The sequence below is a fragment of the Chlorocebus sabaeus genome, chromosome 11, assembly GCF_047675955.1.
Source record: "Chlorocebus sabaeus isolate Y175 chromosome 11, mChlSab1.0.hap1, whole genome shotgun sequence".
In the NCBI taxonomy this organism is placed as follows: Eukaryota; Metazoa; Chordata; class Mammalia; order Primates; family Cercopithecidae; genus Chlorocebus; species Chlorocebus sabaeus.
In genome coordinates this window covers 2,125,046-2,144,492 of record NC_132914.1, presented here as the reverse complement: position 1 = coordinate 2,144,492, position 19,447 = coordinate 2,125,046, and the positions used below count along the sequence as shown (strand labels likewise).

The 19,447-nt window shown below is 44.6% G+C and overlaps 1 protein-coding gene across 8 annotated transcripts in view; it reads left to right on the top strand.

Annotated features, from left to right (window-relative positions):
- Positions 1–19,447, top strand: part of CACNA2D4 (calcium voltage-gated channel auxiliary subunit alpha2delta 4) — a 158,816-nt gene that overhangs the window by 57,582 nt on the left and 81,787 nt on the right. For all 8 annotated transcript variants that reach the window (XR_012094426.1, XR_012094425.1, XM_073020347.1 and 5 more), the window contains exons 19-23: positions 10,058–10,119; positions 11,606–11,673; positions 12,076–12,121; positions 12,196–12,293; positions 14,254–14,347. Coding sequence is in view for 6 of the 8 variants with exons in the window: in XM_073020347.1 (XP_072876448.1) it covers positions 10,058–10,119; positions 11,606–11,673; positions 12,076–12,121; positions 12,196–12,293; positions 14,254–14,347 (368 nt within the window). In the remaining 2 variants the exon portion in view is untranslated. The remainder of the gene's footprint in view (positions 1–10,057; positions 10,120–11,605; positions 11,674–12,075; positions 12,122–12,195; positions 12,294–14,253; positions 14,348–19,447) is intronic.

The window sequence follows — 19,447 nt, the reverse complement described above, 5'->3', positions numbered from 1 at the left end:
TCTTATCAACCAATCATTTAACTATTGCTTAATATAAAAACACTCTTCAAAGGAAGACAAGAGTATCTATGGCCTACCCCTCAAATATCCAGTATGCAATAAAATTGTTATGACCCAGCCGTTAGAATTAGAATGACTTTAGTGCAGACATTGTAACTGTGCACAAGGAATTAAAGGAAAAGATATTCATAATGAGGGAAATAGATGGCAAATCTCAGCAGAGAAATGGTTAGGCTTGGTCAAAGAACAGAGCCCCTGTGAGTGATATGAATGTAGGATTTTATTCTAGGGATTAGACCTTATGAAATTGTGGGAGCTGGTGATGAAATCTATGGAAAGCTGGTGTCTGCATCCAGTGGTGAGCTTGAAGTCACTGTAGGTCAGCAGGACCAGCAGTTGGGAAGGAAATCTGGATGAGATGTGGAAGAAAGCAAGAACGAGCTGGAACTCATGAGGAAAAAGAGGAATCCCTGGAAACAAACTGAAACCCACATCTGTCACTCACCAACACTACCCATAAGGATGGCAGATGACCTGCAGGCAGAGCCAGCGCCCTCCACGAGGAGCTGCATCCTCACCAGGCTAGGTCTCAGGGAAACTGGAGGAGGAGAGCCAGCAGCGGGTGGCTTTGAATCTGGCTGCAGCCCCATGCCAAGAATGCACAGCAGTAGGTTACAGCGAAGAGTGGCAGAGCCTGGTATTCTGTGTGGACTTCAGTGTGCAAAACGGCTGCCGCTGCACTTCCATCCATAAATCTCACATGCACTTCTCTTTGGCCAACCCTGACTTGAAACCACACTGGGCATTGAGTCTGGAAGTGTAGTTCCAGCTTAGCTAATTTGACACAGTACAAAATCATTATAAAAACCAAACGGGAATTTTTTCTTGCTTTAGACCTGCTTTTCAATTGTGTATATTTAAGGTGCACAGCATGATGAGCAGTCGTCCCTCAGCATCCATGGGGATTGGACCAGGACACCCCACAGATACCAAAATCCATGGGTGCTCCAGTCCCTTCTGCTAAATGGTGTAGATTTATGTGTAATCTACACAGTCCTTCCTAGTACATTAAATCATCTCCAGATTACTTATAATACCTAATACAATGTAAATGCTATGTAGATAGCTGTTACACTGTATTGTTTAAGGGATAATGACAAGAAAAAGTCTGTACATATTCAGTGCAGATGCAACTATCCTTTTTTCTGGAATACTTTTTGATCCACAATTGATCGAATCCAGGGACGTGGAACCCGTGGAGATGGAGGGCCAACTGTGCTTACTTTGATATACAAAGTGAAGTGAAGAGATGACTACAGTCAAGCAAATTAGCACACCCACTATCTCATACAGTTACCTTTGCTTTAGCGTGTGGGTGGTAAGGACACCTAAACTCTATGCTCTTGGCCAGTTTCCACTATACAATACAATACAGTACAATGAACTATAATCTTTATGTTGTACATTAGAGCTCTAGCCTTAGTCATCCTAGATAACTGCAACTTGGTACCTTTTGACCAACGTTTTTTCATTCCGCACCTCCCGCTGTGCTTTCACCTGCTGCTAGTAACTGCCATTTTTCTCTGTTTCTATGTATTCCATTTTTATTTTAGATTCCACATATAAGTGAGATCACGCAGCATTTTTTTTCTGTGTCTGGCTAATTTCACTTAACATAATGTGCTCTAGGTTCATCCATGTTGTAGTAAATGGCAGAATTTCCTTCTTTGTTAAGGCTGAATAATAGTCCTTTGTATTAATATGTACCACAATTTCTTTATGCGTCCATCAACAGATACTTCAGTTGTTTCAGTATCTTGGCTATCAATGGTGCAATGAACATGGAAGTGCAGATATCTTTATGAGGTGGTGATGTCCTTTCCCTTGGGTATATGCCCGGAAGCGGGACTCCTGGGTCATATGGTAGTTCTACTTTTCATTTCTTTAGGCACCTCCATATTGTTTTCCACAGTGGTTGCACCAACCTGCATTCCCACCAACAGTGTACAAAGGTTCCCTTTCCCCACACCCTTGCCTACACTTATTTCTTATCTTTTTGGTAAAAGCCATCCTAAGAGGTATGAGGTGGCATCTTACTATGGTTTGGGTTTGCATTTCTCTGATGATCAATGATGTTGAGCAGCTTTTCACATACCTGTTGGCCATTTTATGTCTTCTTTTGAGAAAGGTCTATTCAGGTCCATATTTAAATCACCTTATTTGGATGTGTGGGGCGTTTTTTTTGGTTTGGTTTTTTTTTGTTTGTTTGTTTGTTTGTTTGTTTGTTTTTGCTGTTGAGTTGTGTAGGTTCCTTATATACTTTGGACATTATAAAATATTTGCAAACCATATATAAGAGACTTTTATGTCCCTTATAAAATGTGTAAATATTTTCTCCTAATCCATAGGTTCCCATTTCATTTTATTTATTGTTTGCTATGCAGAAGGTTTCTAGTCACTTTTTATTTTAGCTTTTGTTTCTTATGCTTCCAAATGAAAACTTTAAAACCGAAAGTTACCATATCTGAGATGAAAGCTTTACTGGATGGGCTGACCAGCAGGTTGTAGAAAAAAGGGACAGTGAACTTAAAGATGGATCAATAGAAATTATCCCATTTAAAAAACAGGGGGAAAATGGGGGAAAAGACAGAGAAAGAAACAGAACCTCAGCAACCTGTGAGATGGTATCCAGTGGTCTAATGACATGTTCTTGGAGCCCTAGAAGGAAAGGAGAAAGACTGAAGCAGAAAAAAAGTGTATTTGAAAAACTAATTGGCAAAAATGTCCTGAATTTGATATAAAACAGCAATCTATAGATCTGAGAATCTCAGCAAACCCCAAGCAGGATAAAAAGACAAAGAGAACCACACCTGGGTACTTCATAGTCCAGTTACTAAAATTCAAAGGTACGAGAAAATCTCCAAAAAAGCTAGAGGAAAAAAGATGCATTACATAAAGAGAAACAATAAGACTGCCATCTATAAGAAACAACAAAATAACATTGTTAAAGTGTCCAGAGAAGAAAAAACTGTCAACTCAAATTTCTGTAGAAAAAGAAAACACCCTTCAAAAATAAGGATAATGTCTTCAATAAGGACATTTTCAGGCTGGGGCAGTGGCTCATACCTGTAATCCCAGCGCTTTGGGAGGCCAAGGCAGAAGGATCACTTAAGCCTAGGAATTCATGACCAGCAACCAGCCTAGACAACATAGGGAGACTCCATCTCTACAAAAAAAATACAAAAAAAAAAAAAAAAAGGAAATTAGCCAGGTGTGGTGGCACGCGCTTGTAGTCCCAGCCACTCAGGAGACTGAGGCGGGAGAATCACTTGAGCCCAGAAGGTTGAGGCTGCAGTGAGCTGTGATCATGCCACTGCACTCCAACTTGGGCAACAGAGTGAGACTATGTCTCCAAAAAAAAAAAAAAAAGACATTTTCAGATAGAAGGAAACAGAGGTTTCATTACTATCAGACCAGCAGCAAAAATGCAAAAATGCTTCAGAACATTCTTAAGGCTGAAATAAAGTGACATCAACTGGAACTGGGGTTTACAGGAGAGACTCAACCATACTGGAAACGATAAATAACGTGGGTTAATAAAAGATTATATTTTATTTATTCTCTTAATTTCTCAAAAAGACAACTGACTATTTAAAGCAAAAGTTTCGATGCTGCATTGTGGGGTTTGTAATATATGTAAGTGTGAAATATATAGCAACAATAGCACATAGCAGAGTTATCTCAAAATTTTAAAGTTAATTTGACATTGAAAAAAATTAATCAATCCGTGCAATTTATTACATTAACAGAATAAAAAAGAAAAGACAGAGGGTAATCTCAATAGATGCTAAAAGAGCATTTGGCAAAATTTAACTAAGAACAGAAAGAAACTTCTTCCCTCTGATGAAAGGCATCTATGAAAATCCTGCAGCTACCTTTTAATGGTAAAATATTGAACACTCTCACCCTAAAACTGAGAACAAGACAAGGAGGACTTCTCACCACTTCCATTCGGCCTTTCACTGTACCTCCCAGCCACTGCAGTAAGGCAAGAAAACAAAATAAAAGGCACAAAGACAAGGAAGGAAGAAGTAAAACTTGCCTTCATTCATGGACAAAAGTATTGTTTCCATAGAACATCCCAAGAATCTAGAAAGCAAACACTAGAACTAATAGGTAAGTGTAGCAAGTTCACAGAACACAATTTTATAAAAATTAATTTTATTTGCATATGTAGCAGCAAACAGAAAATGGTATATATTTGGTCGGGGAATGCCACCATCCCTCAGGCCGGCCCTCAAGCCAGCGCCCCGCCGCCGCCTCCCCATGCCCCAGCTCCCCGGCTCTGCTCGCCTCCCGGGCCGCCTCGCGCCGTGGAGCCCCCGGCTGCCCCTGGTGCTGCTGCTGCGGGGCCTCTTGCATGGTGCATCCGCAGTGGATGCGGTGAAAAAGGGCAAAGGGACAGCCTGCATCATGGCCAGCTTCTCTGCGGCCTTCTCCATGAACTATGACTCTAAGATGGCTCTAAGCACATGGCCTTTGACCTGCCATCAAATGCAGACAGTGGCCCTTGCGGTAAAGAGAACAATTCCCCACTCCAGGCTCGTGATGGGTTTTGGAGGAGGACAGACACTGACCTTCCATTTCCCAAGAAATGCAACACATGACGGCGTCCAGCTCACGAGTTTTGTTCACAGCTTGTCAGACACACACATTTTCCCCAGTGCAAGCTCCGAGGAGATCAAGATGGCGGAATCTCTACCAGGTATCAAGGCACCCAGGTCGGCATGACCAGCGAGACCGTCAGGCTCCGCGGTGCCCCCATCCGGGCCCAGCTTTCCAACAGGGAACAAGCTACAACTACGTTTGTGGGTCAAGGGAGAGACGCGCCGCGAGCAAGACACGCCCGCCCAGCCAAGGGGCCGCGAGCCGCTCCGCCCCTCCGCGCACCGGTGCAGCGACGGCCGCTCCCACGGGACCTGCCAGCGCGGGCCTGCAGCTGAGCCTCACCAGAGCGAAGGGACCACACGACGGTGACCAGACCGTTCAACATCAGCCTGCGCAAGACCTCACCCACCTGGGCGCACCGTCCTGGGCCTCCAGTGCCGGATGAAGGCAGGTTCCAGCCGGATTTTCCTACGAGGAATCCCGTTGAATACGAGTCTTCCTGACGCCAGAGACCCCCCTGTTTTTTGTGTGTGTGTTTTTTTGTGTGTTTTTTTTTGTTTTTGTTGTTGAGACAGAGTCTCGCTCTGTCGCCCAGGGTGGAGTGCGGTGGCGCCATCTTGGCTCACTGCAAGCTCCGCCTCCCGGGTTCCTGCCATTCTCCTGCCTCAGCCTCCCGAGTAGCTGGGACTACGGGCGCCCGCCGAGACCCCACTTTTAAAGCTGCCAACGACTCCCTGCGAGCACTGCAGGTCGCCATGGGCAGTTCCTACAGGTGCGAGGCCGGAGCGTGTCCGCGCACGAGGCCATTTTCAATCAACATGTTCCCAGCGTGGGACCAGGCTTTCAGGGTGGAAGGCAACCAGGTCGGAGCTGCGGAGGAGGGTCCGCTGGACGAGAATAACACGCTGGTCCCCATCGCCGTCCGCGGCGCCCTGGCGGGACTGGTCCTCCCCGTCCTCAGCGCCCACCTTGTCCGCAGGAAGAGGAGCCACCCGCACGGCAGCAGGCACAGAGCTACTGGGGTCTCTGCTCATCTCCCCGGGCTTAGGGTTCTGAGGCCGAGGCACGCTTCCTGGCAAACGTTTCTCAAATGTGCTTCATCAAATGTGATGTTCATCTTGCAGCGTTTGCTATACACAGCAGAGTAACTATGGAAATGACGGTGTAAATTTTGCTAACTGGGTTAAATATTTTGCTAACTGGTTAAACATTCATGTTTACCAAAGTAGAACTCTAAGGGAGGGTGGGAGTGCTTCTCAAAATTGGCACTGGCTCCATTGTCATTTGACTTTAAAATGTCCAGGGTTGGTTTCTTCAGTCTTTACTGCACTCAGATTTAAACCTTACAAAGGGAAAGTCTCCAGCCTTCACGCTTAGGAGCCTGAGGGTCGGCTCACTGTTAGGCTGACATGCTCATGATATTACAAACAGTAGAGAGGGAAAATCCTAAGACAGAAGAACTCCAAAGATAAACGGGCCTGGCGCCTTTTAAAGATGAACTGAAGCACTCCAAACATTTATCTTTGGACAGGATGCGCCTGGCCGCACACGGGTGGCAGCCACGTTCCAGCGAAGGCACCTGGTGGCATGTCCTCGGGCGTTTCCAAAACTCTGCCACTCAAGTGCTGGCACTTTTTAATATAGGAAAATGGGGTTTTTGTTTGTTTGTTTTTTGTAAAGTGATTTTCAGTCTTCTGTTGACATTCAGGGTGATCCTGTTTCTGCGCTGTGTACAGTGTTAGATAGATGCTGTCTCTACTGATGTGTCTGCTGTGGCTTGGGAGGATTGTACACAGGACCAGCTCACATAATGCATTGCCTATAACAATGCTAACAAAAAGTCTCTTTCTTTAAAAAGGCAAGAAAAAAAAAGAAAATGAAATATTTTAAAGTTCCAATGACAATAGCATCAAATAACATAAAATACTTAGGAATAAATTTAACAAAGGTATATATGACCTCTACACTGAAAACTACAAAACATTGCTGAAAGAATATCAAAGAAAAAAATAAATATGGAAAGATATAACTATGTTTATGGGTTAAGATCAGTATTGTTAACACATTCATTCTCCCCAAATTGATCCAACGCAATCCCTAACAAAATTTGAACAGACTTCTAGGAACAGACAAGCTGGTTCTAAAATTTATATGAAAATGCAGAGGACATAGAATAGGCAAAATTATCTTGAAATAGAAAAACAAATTTGGACAATTCACAGTGTCTGATTTCAAAACTTACTATAAAGCTACAATAACCAAGTTGGGTGGTATTGACCAAAGAATAGACAAATGGGTCAATGACCTGAACAGAGAACCCAGGAATAACCCAGACATATATTATCCATTGAGTTTTCAATCAAGATGCCTCTGCAAATCACTGGAGAAAGGCAATCTTTTCAACAGATGGTCCTAGAACAACTGAATAAATGTATGGGGGAGGGGAATCATTGAGCCATAGCTCACACCACACACAAAAACTCATCTGATGAATCATAACCCTCACTGTAAAAGCTAAAACTGTAAAACTTTTACAAGAAAAAATAGGGGAAAATCTTCTTAACCTTAGGATATGCAAAGATTTCCTAGACAAAAACACAGCACTAAACATGAAATAAAATTTGATAAACTAGATTTCATCGAAAGTAAAATTCTGCTCTTCAAAAGGCACCAATAAGAAAATGAAAAAGCAGACAGACTTGTATCCAAAATGCATGAAGAACTCCTACAGAGCAATAACAAAAAGACTAAAACCCAGTAAAAAAATGCTCAGAGTACTGAGCAGACACTTCATAAAGGAAGCTATGCAAAGATGCTCAACATTATTAGTCATCAGGGAAATGCAAATCAAAACTACAAGATTGAGCTGAGCACTGTGGCTCATGCCTCTAATCCCAACACTTTGGGAGGCCGAGGTGGGCAGATCGCTTGAGTTCAGAAGTTCGACACCAGCCTAGCCGACATAATGAAACCCCGTCTCCACTAAAAATACAAAAATTAGCTAGGCACGGTGGTGGGTGCCTGTGGTGCCAGCTACTCAGGGACTAAGGCATGAGAATTGCTTGAACCTGGGAGGTGGAGGCTGCAGTGAGACAAGATCTCACCACTGTACTCCAGCCTAGGCAACAGAGTGAGACTCTGTCCAAAAAAAAACTGCAAGATTCTGTTCACCCTCTCTATAATGGCTAAAATTTAAAATACTAATAACACCAAATACTGGCAGTGATGTGGAGAAATTGGAACTCTCAGATATTGCTAATAGGAGTATAAAATGGCAAAACACCTCTTGGAAATTAGCAGTTTTCTTATAAAGGTAAACATACATTTACCATGTGATCCAGATTCCATTCCTAGGTTTTTACCAAGAGAAATGCAAGCACATTTTCCAGGATATTTATGGTAGCTTTATTCATTGTAGCCCCAAAGTAGGAAAAACTGAAATATACCAAAATACCCATCAATTGGTGAGTGTAGAAGCATCCTGGGCGGTGTCCACACACTGGGATACTACTCAGCAGCAGAACGGAACAAACTACCGGACACACAGCAATATAGACAGATACTGAAAACATTATTTTAAACAACAACAAAAAAAATGTGTGTGTGTGTCATACCATAAGAACAGGCAAAACCAATCTATGGTGACAGAATCCAGAACAGAGTTAGCCTGTGAAGGAGTGGGATGGGATGGACCAGAAGGGATAGGCAGAGAGACTGGAGCGGCTGTTCTGTATCTTGACGGGGTGGTAATCACATGGCTGGATACATGTATCGAAGCTAATTAGGTTATATGTGTAAGATCTGTGCATTCCACCCTTTTCTTCAATAAAAAAAAAGATAGGCCAAGCACAGTGGCTGTGCCTGTAATCTCAGCACTTTGGAAGGTCAAGGCAGGCGGATCACCTGAGGTCAGGAGTTTGAGACCAGCCTGGCCAACATGGAGAAACCCTGTCTCTACTAATAATACAAAAATTAGCCGGGCGTGGGTGGCACGTGCCTGTAATCCCAGCTACTCTGGAGGCTGAGGCAGGAGAATTGTTTGAACCCAGGAGGCGGAGGTTGCAGTGAGTCAAGATCGCACCACTGCACTCCAGCCCGGGTGACCAGAGCAAGACTCCATCTCAAAAAAAAAAAAAAGAAGGTAAAGATAAAAAGATGATCTCCTGTTCTGACACTCAAGCCAGCTGCTCCTTGGAGCACGGGCACCCGACTCCCGCAAGACATCTTCCAGGACATCCCATGACTGCTGCAATGGAGAGACGCTACAGAGAGGGTCTGACTGGGCAGAGGAGCAGGAGGGCATTGCCAGAGGATGGGTCCAGTTTTGAGAACGGTGCATTCTGATTTGGCATAAAGCCAGTTTCCTAGAGAAAGCAAGGCTTTTGTCGTCATCCTCTCCCTCTGTGTCCCTTCTGACACCTCACTCCAATTTCCAAAATCAAACAAGGAAAGTCAAAAAGAAGTAAAGGGAATAAGAACAAGTCCTGAGCCAACTGCAAAATATGTGCCTTTCCCAATGACACGAACTTGTGTGGTGGACAGGACAATCCACAGAACCTCAGCACCCCAAATGCACCCTCACGGAAGCCTCGTGCAAGAGAGGCCATGGACAATCCTGATTTACAAATGAGAACACGAAGGCTTAGAGAAGTGAAGTAACTTGCTCAAGCGCACACAAGCCAAAAGTGGCTGAGCTGGGCTTCAATCCTGGTTCATCTAAGCCCAGCCAGGCCCTTAGCCACTTCTGTACTACCTGATGTCCTAGTTTATACAAAGTAAACCAAGGCTAAAAGATGGCAGCTCTAAAAGAAAAAGGAAGTTGTGAAAGGGTCCCATGGCCCGGGCACGGATGACAGTGGAGGGAGAATGGTGCGCCCCTTCTCCCTGGGCATCTTTGAGGGCAAGGAGGTTTAAGTGGATTGTGTATGTATACATTGGCTCCAGAAGTTCTTAGCACACACTCAACGGCCCCAGTCTCAACCCTCTAGGAACCCTGGAGTCATGGTCTACATGGGCACTGCCCAGTATAGCCACTAGCCATATTTGCTAACTAAGTTTAAATTTATGTTAACTAAAATCTGAAAATTCAGTTCCTTGGCCACACATTTCAAGTGCTCGATGCTGCTTAGGGACTACTGTGATAGGAGTGCAGGTCCAGACCTTGATCCTGAAATCCAGGCCACGCCCCAAAGGGCTGCAGTTTGCTGCATCGAGAGGATCTGCCTATGGGTGTCACTAGCATGAGGTGTGCAGGGGGTGGTGAGGGAGGAGACAAGAAGGCGGGGGACTGTACAGTGGCTCGATGAAGACCCCAAGAGCCCTGGGAGGAGGTGGGGGCTGGGGGCCGCTCTTCTCTGCATAAGCACTCTTTCCTTGTCTACTCTTTCAGAAGCGAGTTCTTTTCCTGACCAATGACTACTTCTTCACCGACATCAGCGACACCCCTTTCAGGTGAGGGACACAGAATTTATTTGCAGGGGGTGGGGGTTGAACATGAATACCAGCAACTCATATTTAGTTGGCAATTTTGTGGTCATAGCAAAAGACCCAGGTCAGCATTCAGGAAAATTGAGGTCTAGACCTGCTTTGCCAGTGTAGCCTAGAATGCAGGTTCCAGAGCCAAACTGCCTGGACGTGAACCCCAGCTCTACCATTTACAGGTGTGTAAACTTGGTCAAATGTATGGTCTGTGCTCTGCTCCTGTGGGCCCCAGGCGAGCTCTTCAGTTGCCACTGTTACTTCACTGTTCCTCAACATCCATCAGCCAAGCTGCCTTAACAGGCCATTTCCCCCAGGGCAGTGAGCCCTGTCTCTGAGAAGAGGCTCTGAGGTCCAGCGCTCCCTGCTTTACTGATGCGTCACCTCTGCCTCCTACAACTCTCTTAACAGGCCTTTGAGTTTCACTTAACCTCTCTGTGCCTTAGATTTCGATCTGTAAAATGGGGGTAACAATAACAGCTGCTTGGTGATGTTGTGAAGATTAAGTGATATCATCCACTTAAGATCCTAAAGCAGTGAGAGGATCAAATTGGAAGATCTCAGGTTCCATGTAACTGTAGAAATATTTGACTCTAGGTATTAGGCAGATTAGGAAACAAGTGGCCGCTACCTCTGAATTATCTGATTTCTCCATAAAGCCCTGGTTCCCAGCCCTGACTGCTCATTGGAATACCTGAGGAATTATGTGAAATTGCCACTTCCCAGGCTTCATCCAAAACCAATTTTTTTTGAGACAGGGTCTCACTCTGTCTCCCAGGCTGAAGTGCCGTGGCACAAACAACTTACTACAGCCTCCACCTCCTGGGCTCAAGCGATCCTCCCACTTCAGCCTCCCGAGTACCTGGGACAGTATAGGAGTGTGCCACCACACCACACCAATTTTTTTATTAAAAAAAAATTTAGAGTTGGGGTCTCGCTGTGTTGCCCAGGCTGGCCAGACCAATTTAATCAGAAATTCTAGGGGTAGAGCCCATGCACTCGCATCTTCTAAAGCTCCTCAAGAAAGTCAGACATCCAGTCAAGGCTCAAAACCAATGTTCAGCCAAACAGAGGAAGGCGCAGCAGGACTCTCCAGGTGGGAGAGGGAGCTCCTGTTTGTAGGACCCCCTGTGGAACAGAGACTGTTCTACATTGCAGGGGATCCCTGTGAGGTTCAGGATGCCCCCTGATGAAAATGGGAGCTGAGAGCGTTCTTGGTCTACAGAATGGCGAGAGTCCTGCTCAGGAAGGGAGGCTGCTGGGAAAATAGAAGCCCTGCCTCCATTCTGGAGGGGACGGCTGCAAGGCCAGAGGCAAAGAAGGGGGCGTGAGGAGCACACCACTCGCCATGGGTACAAAAAGCCCATACACCTAGTGTTGGTGAGGGCAAGGACAAGACCCTGGAGACAGGCCGGCATCTGCTGCTGCTGAATGAGTGCCTTCTCTTCTCTCCCCACAGTTTGGGGGTGGTGCTGTCCCGGGGCCATGGAGAATACATCCTTCTGGGGAACACGTCTGTGGAAGAAGGTGGGTCGGCACCAGGGTCTGAGGGACAGTTAAGTGGAAAATAAGGGACTTGCACAGGACACAGGGCCAACCCCAACCAGAGCCAGTGTGACAGCCTCCCTGCTCCCAGGCTCCAGAGCAGCCTCTCAGAACAGTGCTGCCAGGTGGAGAGGGGTGTGTGTGTCCCTGGCTCCCAGGGCATACAGGATCCATGGGTCAGTCATCAAACCAGCAGAGCCTGAGGCCTGCCAGCTGCACTGCCAGGTTGCAGGAGGCCTTACTGGACTGGGAGGTCCGTCAAGGCAGTATGTTTTTTAAACAAAGCTCAAAGCTGAAACTCACTGGGTGGCTATTTCTACAATTGGGACACACACACTCATGGAAGTGGGGGAGCATCACCCTGAATGTGGACTCTGGTTTCAGGCCTGCACGACTTGCTTCACCCAGACCTGGCCCTGGCCAGCGACTGGTAAGTGAGGAGTGAAAAATGGGAGGGAGACAGGTGGAATGTTTTGAGATAACACTGACTTTCCTGGGTTTCAGGATCTACTGCATCACAGATATTGACCCGGACCACCGGAAGCTCAGCCAGCTAGAGGCTGTGATCCGCTTCCTCACCAGGGAGGACCCAGATCTGGAGTGTGAGTGCTGGCCACCCACTGAGGCGAGCTTTTCCTCTGGGGCCCTGAAGCTCAGGACTTTGGCAGGAGATGTGGGAAGACAGGGGGAGGCTGTTGCACAGCCCTATCCCGGTAGCACATGGATGGCTTAGATCAAACAGGGAGATTCCCAAAGAAAAAGGCATAGCCATCCTTACCACAGGGCTAAGCTGGTATTTAAGCATCCTTGGAATTGTGGTGACATGTATGGATCCCCAGGTCAGGGACTGGGATCTTTTTCAGCCTCTATCCACCAAGCTCTGTTAAGGGTCAGAAGAGAGCACCATTCAGAGTCTGTCAGTTTTTTCCCTACCACTGTCTAGAAGTGGACCTCTGGGCAAATGGCTGCCACTCTTCACCAGAAGTCCTCATCTCCACAAGGGGATCATTTGGCCAGATGACTCAAAGCCTGTGGGCTGTGTTTTCTAAGCCAGTTCCCCATGCTAATCTTGCTCACCTCTTCCAGGTCTGGGAGCCACAGGTGCTCCTTGTCTTGCAGCTGTGACACTTCAGTCTCTGCTCCATGGTCCTATGGCCTTCTCACCTGCACTAATGGGAGTGGTGAGCTCATTAGGCCACATCCTTAGCTTGCTCCTCCTTCTTTCTCTTTGGAAGAAAGAGCAGGTCATCCTGTCACATAATTGTCACCCCCAGAAGAAGACTGCCTCCCATGCCAACCCAACAGGGCACTTATTTACTTATTTATTCATTTCATCAACAAATCTGTACTGAGCTTGCACCCTGTGTCAGGCCCTGGGGTAGGCATTGGAGCTACAAAGATAACCCAGACAAGGCCCTTGCTTTCATGGCACTTACATCCTAGTGGAAAAGCCAGGTGATAAGCAAATAAGCCTACATATATAGATATAGGTTGTTATAAATTGTGATAAGCACCATGCACACGATGCTGTAGGAGAAGAAATAGGCCTGCTTTAAAGGAGATCCTGCTAAGCCACTTGTGTGACTGTTTTGTGATACCACCTCACCAAGGTGAGGAGGATCTCCTTTGGGGGGTGACAAAAATATTTTGGAACTAAATAGAGGTGGTGGTTGTACAACATTGTGAATATACTAAATGCTACTGACTGAATTGCATACTTTAAATTGGTCAGTTCCATTTTATGTGAATTTTACCTCAACAAAGATAAATTTTTTAAAAAAGAGAGGAAAAAGAAAGAGCCTCCATGCAAAGACTGAGAAAAAGAACATCCAGACCAAGGGAAACAGCATGTGTAGGGGCTCTGAGACAAGGAGAAGCTTAGCAAGGTCAAATTCACGGAACTGGCCAGAGGCGGTGGCTCACACCTATAATCCCAGCACTTTGGGAGGCCAAGGTGGGCAGATCACTTGAGGTCAGGAGTTCTAGATCAGCCTGGCCAATACAGTGAAACCCCATCTCTACAAAAAAATATAAAAATTAGCCAGGCACGTGGTGTGCTCCTGTGGTCCCAGCTACTTGGGAGGCCGAGGCAGGAGAACTGCTTAAACCTGGGAGGTGGAGGTTGAAGTGAGCCAAGATTATGCCACTTTGCTCCAGCCTGGGTGACAGAATGAGACTCCATCTCAACAACAACAACAAAAATAAATTCATGGAACTGACCAAAGGCCAAGATATCTGGATGATTAAGGAGCAGAGGAGGAGGAGTTGAGATGAGGGAGACTGAAGATCCAACCTGAGGTCACTGAGGGTCTCCTAACTTCATCAGATGTTACAATTGGAAAGAGCCTCAGATGTCAAGCTGTTGTACTGACATATTTTTTGGAGTTGAGAAAGTGAAGACAGACAGAGGTGAGGTGGCTCCCTCACACTCACAGAGATAGTTTTACATGTCCCACAGACACGTTCATGAAGCACATCTTCTTCCCTGAACTTTGGGTGGGTGAGTTGTGTTCATAAGCATGGAGGAAGCATGTGGCCTGGTCCCTTGATGTTTGCACCCAGGTGACGAGGAGCTGGTCCGGGAAGTGCTGTTTGACGCAGTGGTGACAGCCCCTATGGAAGCCTACTGGACAGCGCTGGCCCTCAACATCTCCGAGTAGGTCCAGGTTCCCAGGGTCCCAGGCCCCAACCAGCCCCCGAATTCCCTTGGCTGAGTCAGGGCCCCTCTCACCACCTGGCTGGTGGCTTCAGAGAGCACCCACGTCCTGTGGCCTAAGAACAAGTGCAGGTCCCCCTGGGCACAGGACTAAATCCCCATGCCAGGATAGTCCCATTCGGACAGCCCCTTTCTCTGGGTTGGACTCCAGTCATGAGACTTCATTGGCCAAAGTGCCCCTGGCCAAAGAGCAGTTCCAATAGGTTTCCAGCAGGTAAGGTCACGGCACCAATGAACTTGACCTTGGTTTTCCCAACCCCTTAGAAGTCCTTGCTCCCTTTGCTGGTCTTTTCCTGGTACTATCGTGTTTAGTGGCCTGGTAGAAGGAAGATGAGTGGCATGTGAGTGTGAGTGTAGGGCGTGTGTGTGTCCATGAGTGCTGGGGGGAAGGGTAAAGTGTTAATGAGATTAATGTCACAGTGGGCCATACCTTGCTCCTGAATAGGAGGATTCAACATTGTGAAGATGTCAAACCTCCCCTAGACAGTCAATAAATTTAAGGACATAATTAGATACTAGAAAATTAAATATTAGTTTTTTAGTGCTATCCTTATTATTAAAGAAAACCCCTACAGAATTTTATAGGGACAGTCTCTTACTGAAAAAAGCAAGATGTGGAATGCTACCACTCCACATAGTATAGTACGCTACCTTTTCTGTAAAAAGGGGGTGCCATAGTATTTGTGCGGATTATATAGATAACGTCTATGATCTATACACTATCTACACAAGGCTAATCAGGAAACATTCCTCATTAGCTGTTTCTGGTTAGAAAATGGGTAACTGAAACAGGGATGGAAGGGACACTTTTCACCCTAACGTGTTAGTGTAATTTCAAACCATATGAAGATATGACCTATACAAAATTAAACTAGAATAAAGAAGGAAAAAGAATCTAGTGGGCCAGGCACTGTTCTGAGTGCTTAGTGTGTATAACCCATTTGATCGTCACTGCAGTCCTCTCACACAGGAGCTCTCATTACTGCCACATGACAGATGAGGAAACCAAAGCATAGTGAGATTAAGCAACTTGCCTGAGGTCATATGCCTCGAAAGTGGCAGAGCTGGAATCAACAGCAGGCGGCCTCCCTCCCGTGCCCAGACTCTTAAACCCTGCACTGTTGTGCCTTCTACAGAGGGCTGCAGCACTAGGTTTGGAGAGGGGCACCATCTTCATCTTTCCAACCTCACAGATTAGTCACAGATGATTTTCAATGTGGAGAAATATTGAGAAGGAAATATTCTTAACCAGAGCATGCATCAGAAGAGACTTCCTAGGGAGTTAATATAAAATAGCGTACAGTTAAGGAGAAAAAAATACATAACCATCTCCATAGATAAAGAAAAGGCATTAAATACATATTAATATTCATTCATTTAAAAAAATTTTGTAGAGATGGGATCTCGCTATGTTGCTCAGTCTGGTCTTGAACTCCTGGCCTCAAACAACCCTCCCGCCTCAGCCTCCCAAAGTGCTGGGATTACAGGCATGAGCTACCACGCCCAGTCATACCATTCTTGTTTGTTAAAGCCACTCAATAAAATTAAAATTGACCTAAGCATGCAAATAACATCTTAATGGGGCTAGAGGCTCTCTCACTAAAGACAGGAACGAGACAAGCAGGCCTACTTCCCCACTGCTGTTTAACAAGGTCAGAAGGCATTAGACAAGAGAAAATATGCAGAGGCAATTAAAATTGGAAAGAAAGAAGTAAAATTGTCTCTGTTTAAAGATGACATAATTATATATCTGGAAACCCCAGAAGAATTAATAAGAAAATTACTATACCCAATGAGAGAATTCAGTAAAGTAATGGGTTATAATATCAGCATTCAAAAATTAATAGCCTTTATCTACACAAAAAAAGATAGAAGATATGAGAAGGCTTATTTTAAAAGGCAAGAAATAATACATGGTAAAGTTATAAGACTACAAGAACATGTGACATAAACTATAAGAACTGTTCAAAAACCTATATAAGGAAAATTACGAAACACTCCTGAAAACACAAAAGTAGAGGTTGGAACACATGGAAAGACAGTGTTTTTGGATAGGAGACTTCAACGTCATAAAGATATTAATCCTCCCTAAGTTAACGTATAAGTTAAATGCAACCCCGATGAAAACACCATCAGTCTTTTTCTGCATCTAGATAAACTGATTATCAAGTTCATTTGGAAGAACAAGCAAGAATAACCAGGAAATCTCTAAAACACACACACACACCAAAAAAAGCAATGAAGGGAGGTTGGGCCTACCAAGATATTAAAACACATGACAAAGCCTCTGAGATTTATAAAGTATGGTATTGGCACATGAAAAGGCAGGCAGACCACGGGAACAGAAAAGGAAATCCGGAAACTCATCTAAACGCATGTGAAAATTTAGTCTATGACAGAGATATCCTGTCAAATCAATGAAGGAAAGATGGATTTTTAAATAACCGGTTTGAGAGCCATATGGAGAATGATAAAATTGTGTTCTTTTCTCACACCATACACCTGGACGAAGTCCAAATGACTCAGAGATTCAAATGTAAAAAAACGAAACCATATAAATACTAAAGGAAAACATGAGCCAATTGCTCTAAAAGCTAGGAGTGGGGAAAACCTTTCCCAACAATGACTCAAAATTCAGAAGCAATAAAGGAATGATGGGTAAATTCAGCAACGTCAAAAGTGTTTCTGTAGTCGGGTGCGGTGGCTCGTGCCTGCAGTCCCAGCTACTCAGGAGGCTGAGGTGGGAGGATCGCTTGAGCCTAAAAGTTCAGGACCAGCCTGGGAAAAATGACAAGACCCCATCTCTAAAATAAAAATAATAACAACTTAGCCAGGCGTGGTGCTGCACACCTGTAGTCCCAGCTACTCAGGAGGCTGAGGTGGGAGGATCGCTTGAGCCCAGGAGGTGGAGGCTGCAATGAGGCATGGTCACATCACCACACTCCTGCCTGGGCAACACAGCAAGACCATATATATATATATATATATATTTTTTTTTTTTTTTCTTTTTTTTTCTTTGAGACGGAGTCTCACTCTGTCTCCCAGGCTGGAGTGCGGTGGCACGATCTCAGCTCACTGCAAGCTCCGCCTCCCGGGTTCACGCCATTCTCCTGCCTCAGCCTCCGGAGTAGCTGGGACTACAGGTACCTGCCACCACGCCAGGCTAATTTTTTGTATTTTTAGCAGAAACGGGGTTTCATTGAGCCAAGATGGTCTCAATCTCCTGACCTTGTGATCCCGCCTATCAGATTGAAAACCACCTGAGCTTGTCAGCACGCACTGCTGGCAGAACTGTGGGGAATCAGGCACTCGTAGGTTGTGGGTGGGATACGAAATGGTTCAAACCCTGTCAAGGGGAGTTTGATGACATCTAGCACAATTTCATGTACATTTACACCAGCAACCACACTTCTAGGAACCTCATCCCAAAGATACACTGGCAAAAATATGAAGAAAAAACGAACCTGTGAGCTGCTCATTACTGCACCTTTAATAACAGTAAAAGATTGGAAACAACCCAAACTTTCATCAGTGGGAGCCTCATTAAATGAATCATGGTGGATTCACATAATGGAACTCTATGCAGCTGTGAAAAACTAGAGTCTCTCTATATACTGCCCCTATGAAATAATCTTCAGTAATGGAAAAAGTATGAAAGATATCTCCGCTGTTTATCTAGAAAGAGGAAATACAAATGTATTTTCATAATTACTGTCACAAATGTACATATAAATGTACATGCATACATGTATGTACACATACACACACATACTTTTCAGTGGCACAAGGAACCAAAAGTCAGGTTACCTACAGGAAGACTAAAGGAACAAGGAGATGGAGACAGAGACAGACTCCCTTGAATAGGCCTTCTCCATATTGACTTTGGAACCATGTAAATGCTTTATCGAATCATAAAACAAAATTAAATTTTAAAAAGTAACCTGTAGTAATTGAAAGCAAATGAAACAAATAAACCTAGCCATATATCAAGTTCATTAAATAATCGAACATATGGGAATTCTTTCAAGGGGCTTTAGAATTGTAAACACTAAATAAATAAAATGTTAAGCAGTGCTCAGTAATCACATTGCTGGAAATAGTATTGGCATTGTTATTCTGAATAGAGAGAGCAAATCGTATTATATTAATGTCGTTAAGAACCAAGATCTTCAGCAAAAGAGAAAAGAGGTATGCAAATTTCAAAAATCAAAGAAGTTAAGATTAGATGGAATGCTCAATGTGAATTCGAAATATCAAATTGAACTCACGATGTAGTTTCTCTTAAAGAAATTAAATGGATATCCTAGCTCTCCCCCATGAAAGGGCCCGCTGCAGTGAGTGGCCCAGCCCTAGACTTTGGACTTTCAATGTTAGTCCTCATTAAAACGAGCCCATGCTCCTAGAAGAAAAGTCTGATTCCAGGACAGGGGCAGGAAATATACGCAATGAACCTGGAACATCTTGTCATACGAGGAAGCAAGAAGTTACCAAAGACAAATCATATTGTGCCCAAGGAACCCCAGAGCCAGCTGGAGGAGGCCCTCACTGGCCAAAGGTGGATGAAGTAATTATAATCACAGCAGGAGCTGGCTGTGGAGGCACGGCTGTAATTCCAGCCTCATGGGAGGTTAAAGTAAGAGGATCGTTTGAGCCCAGGAGTTCAAGGCCAGCCTGGCAACATAGTGAGATCCTGTCTTTAATTAAAAATAGTAATAATAACTGCAATGGATTAAAGCATATGAAATATGTTAAAATCCTTGGGTTCATAATGATACTGGAAAAAAACCTCACTGGCCATCTTTGAAAGATTGTTAGGAAAACAACTCATTATTCTAAAACCTAACAAAGAAACACAAAGAATAAATTATTTATCCTGCCTCTTCTATAAAAATTGTACTCCAGGATAACTAAATATTGATGAGGAGAAGTTTTTCCTTATACAGGTATTTCAGGTAAAAATAAAATAGGAAACAAAAGAATACATGTATTTTTCATGCCCTAATCAATCAGAGAGTGTGTGCCTCTTGTGAAGAACAGCCT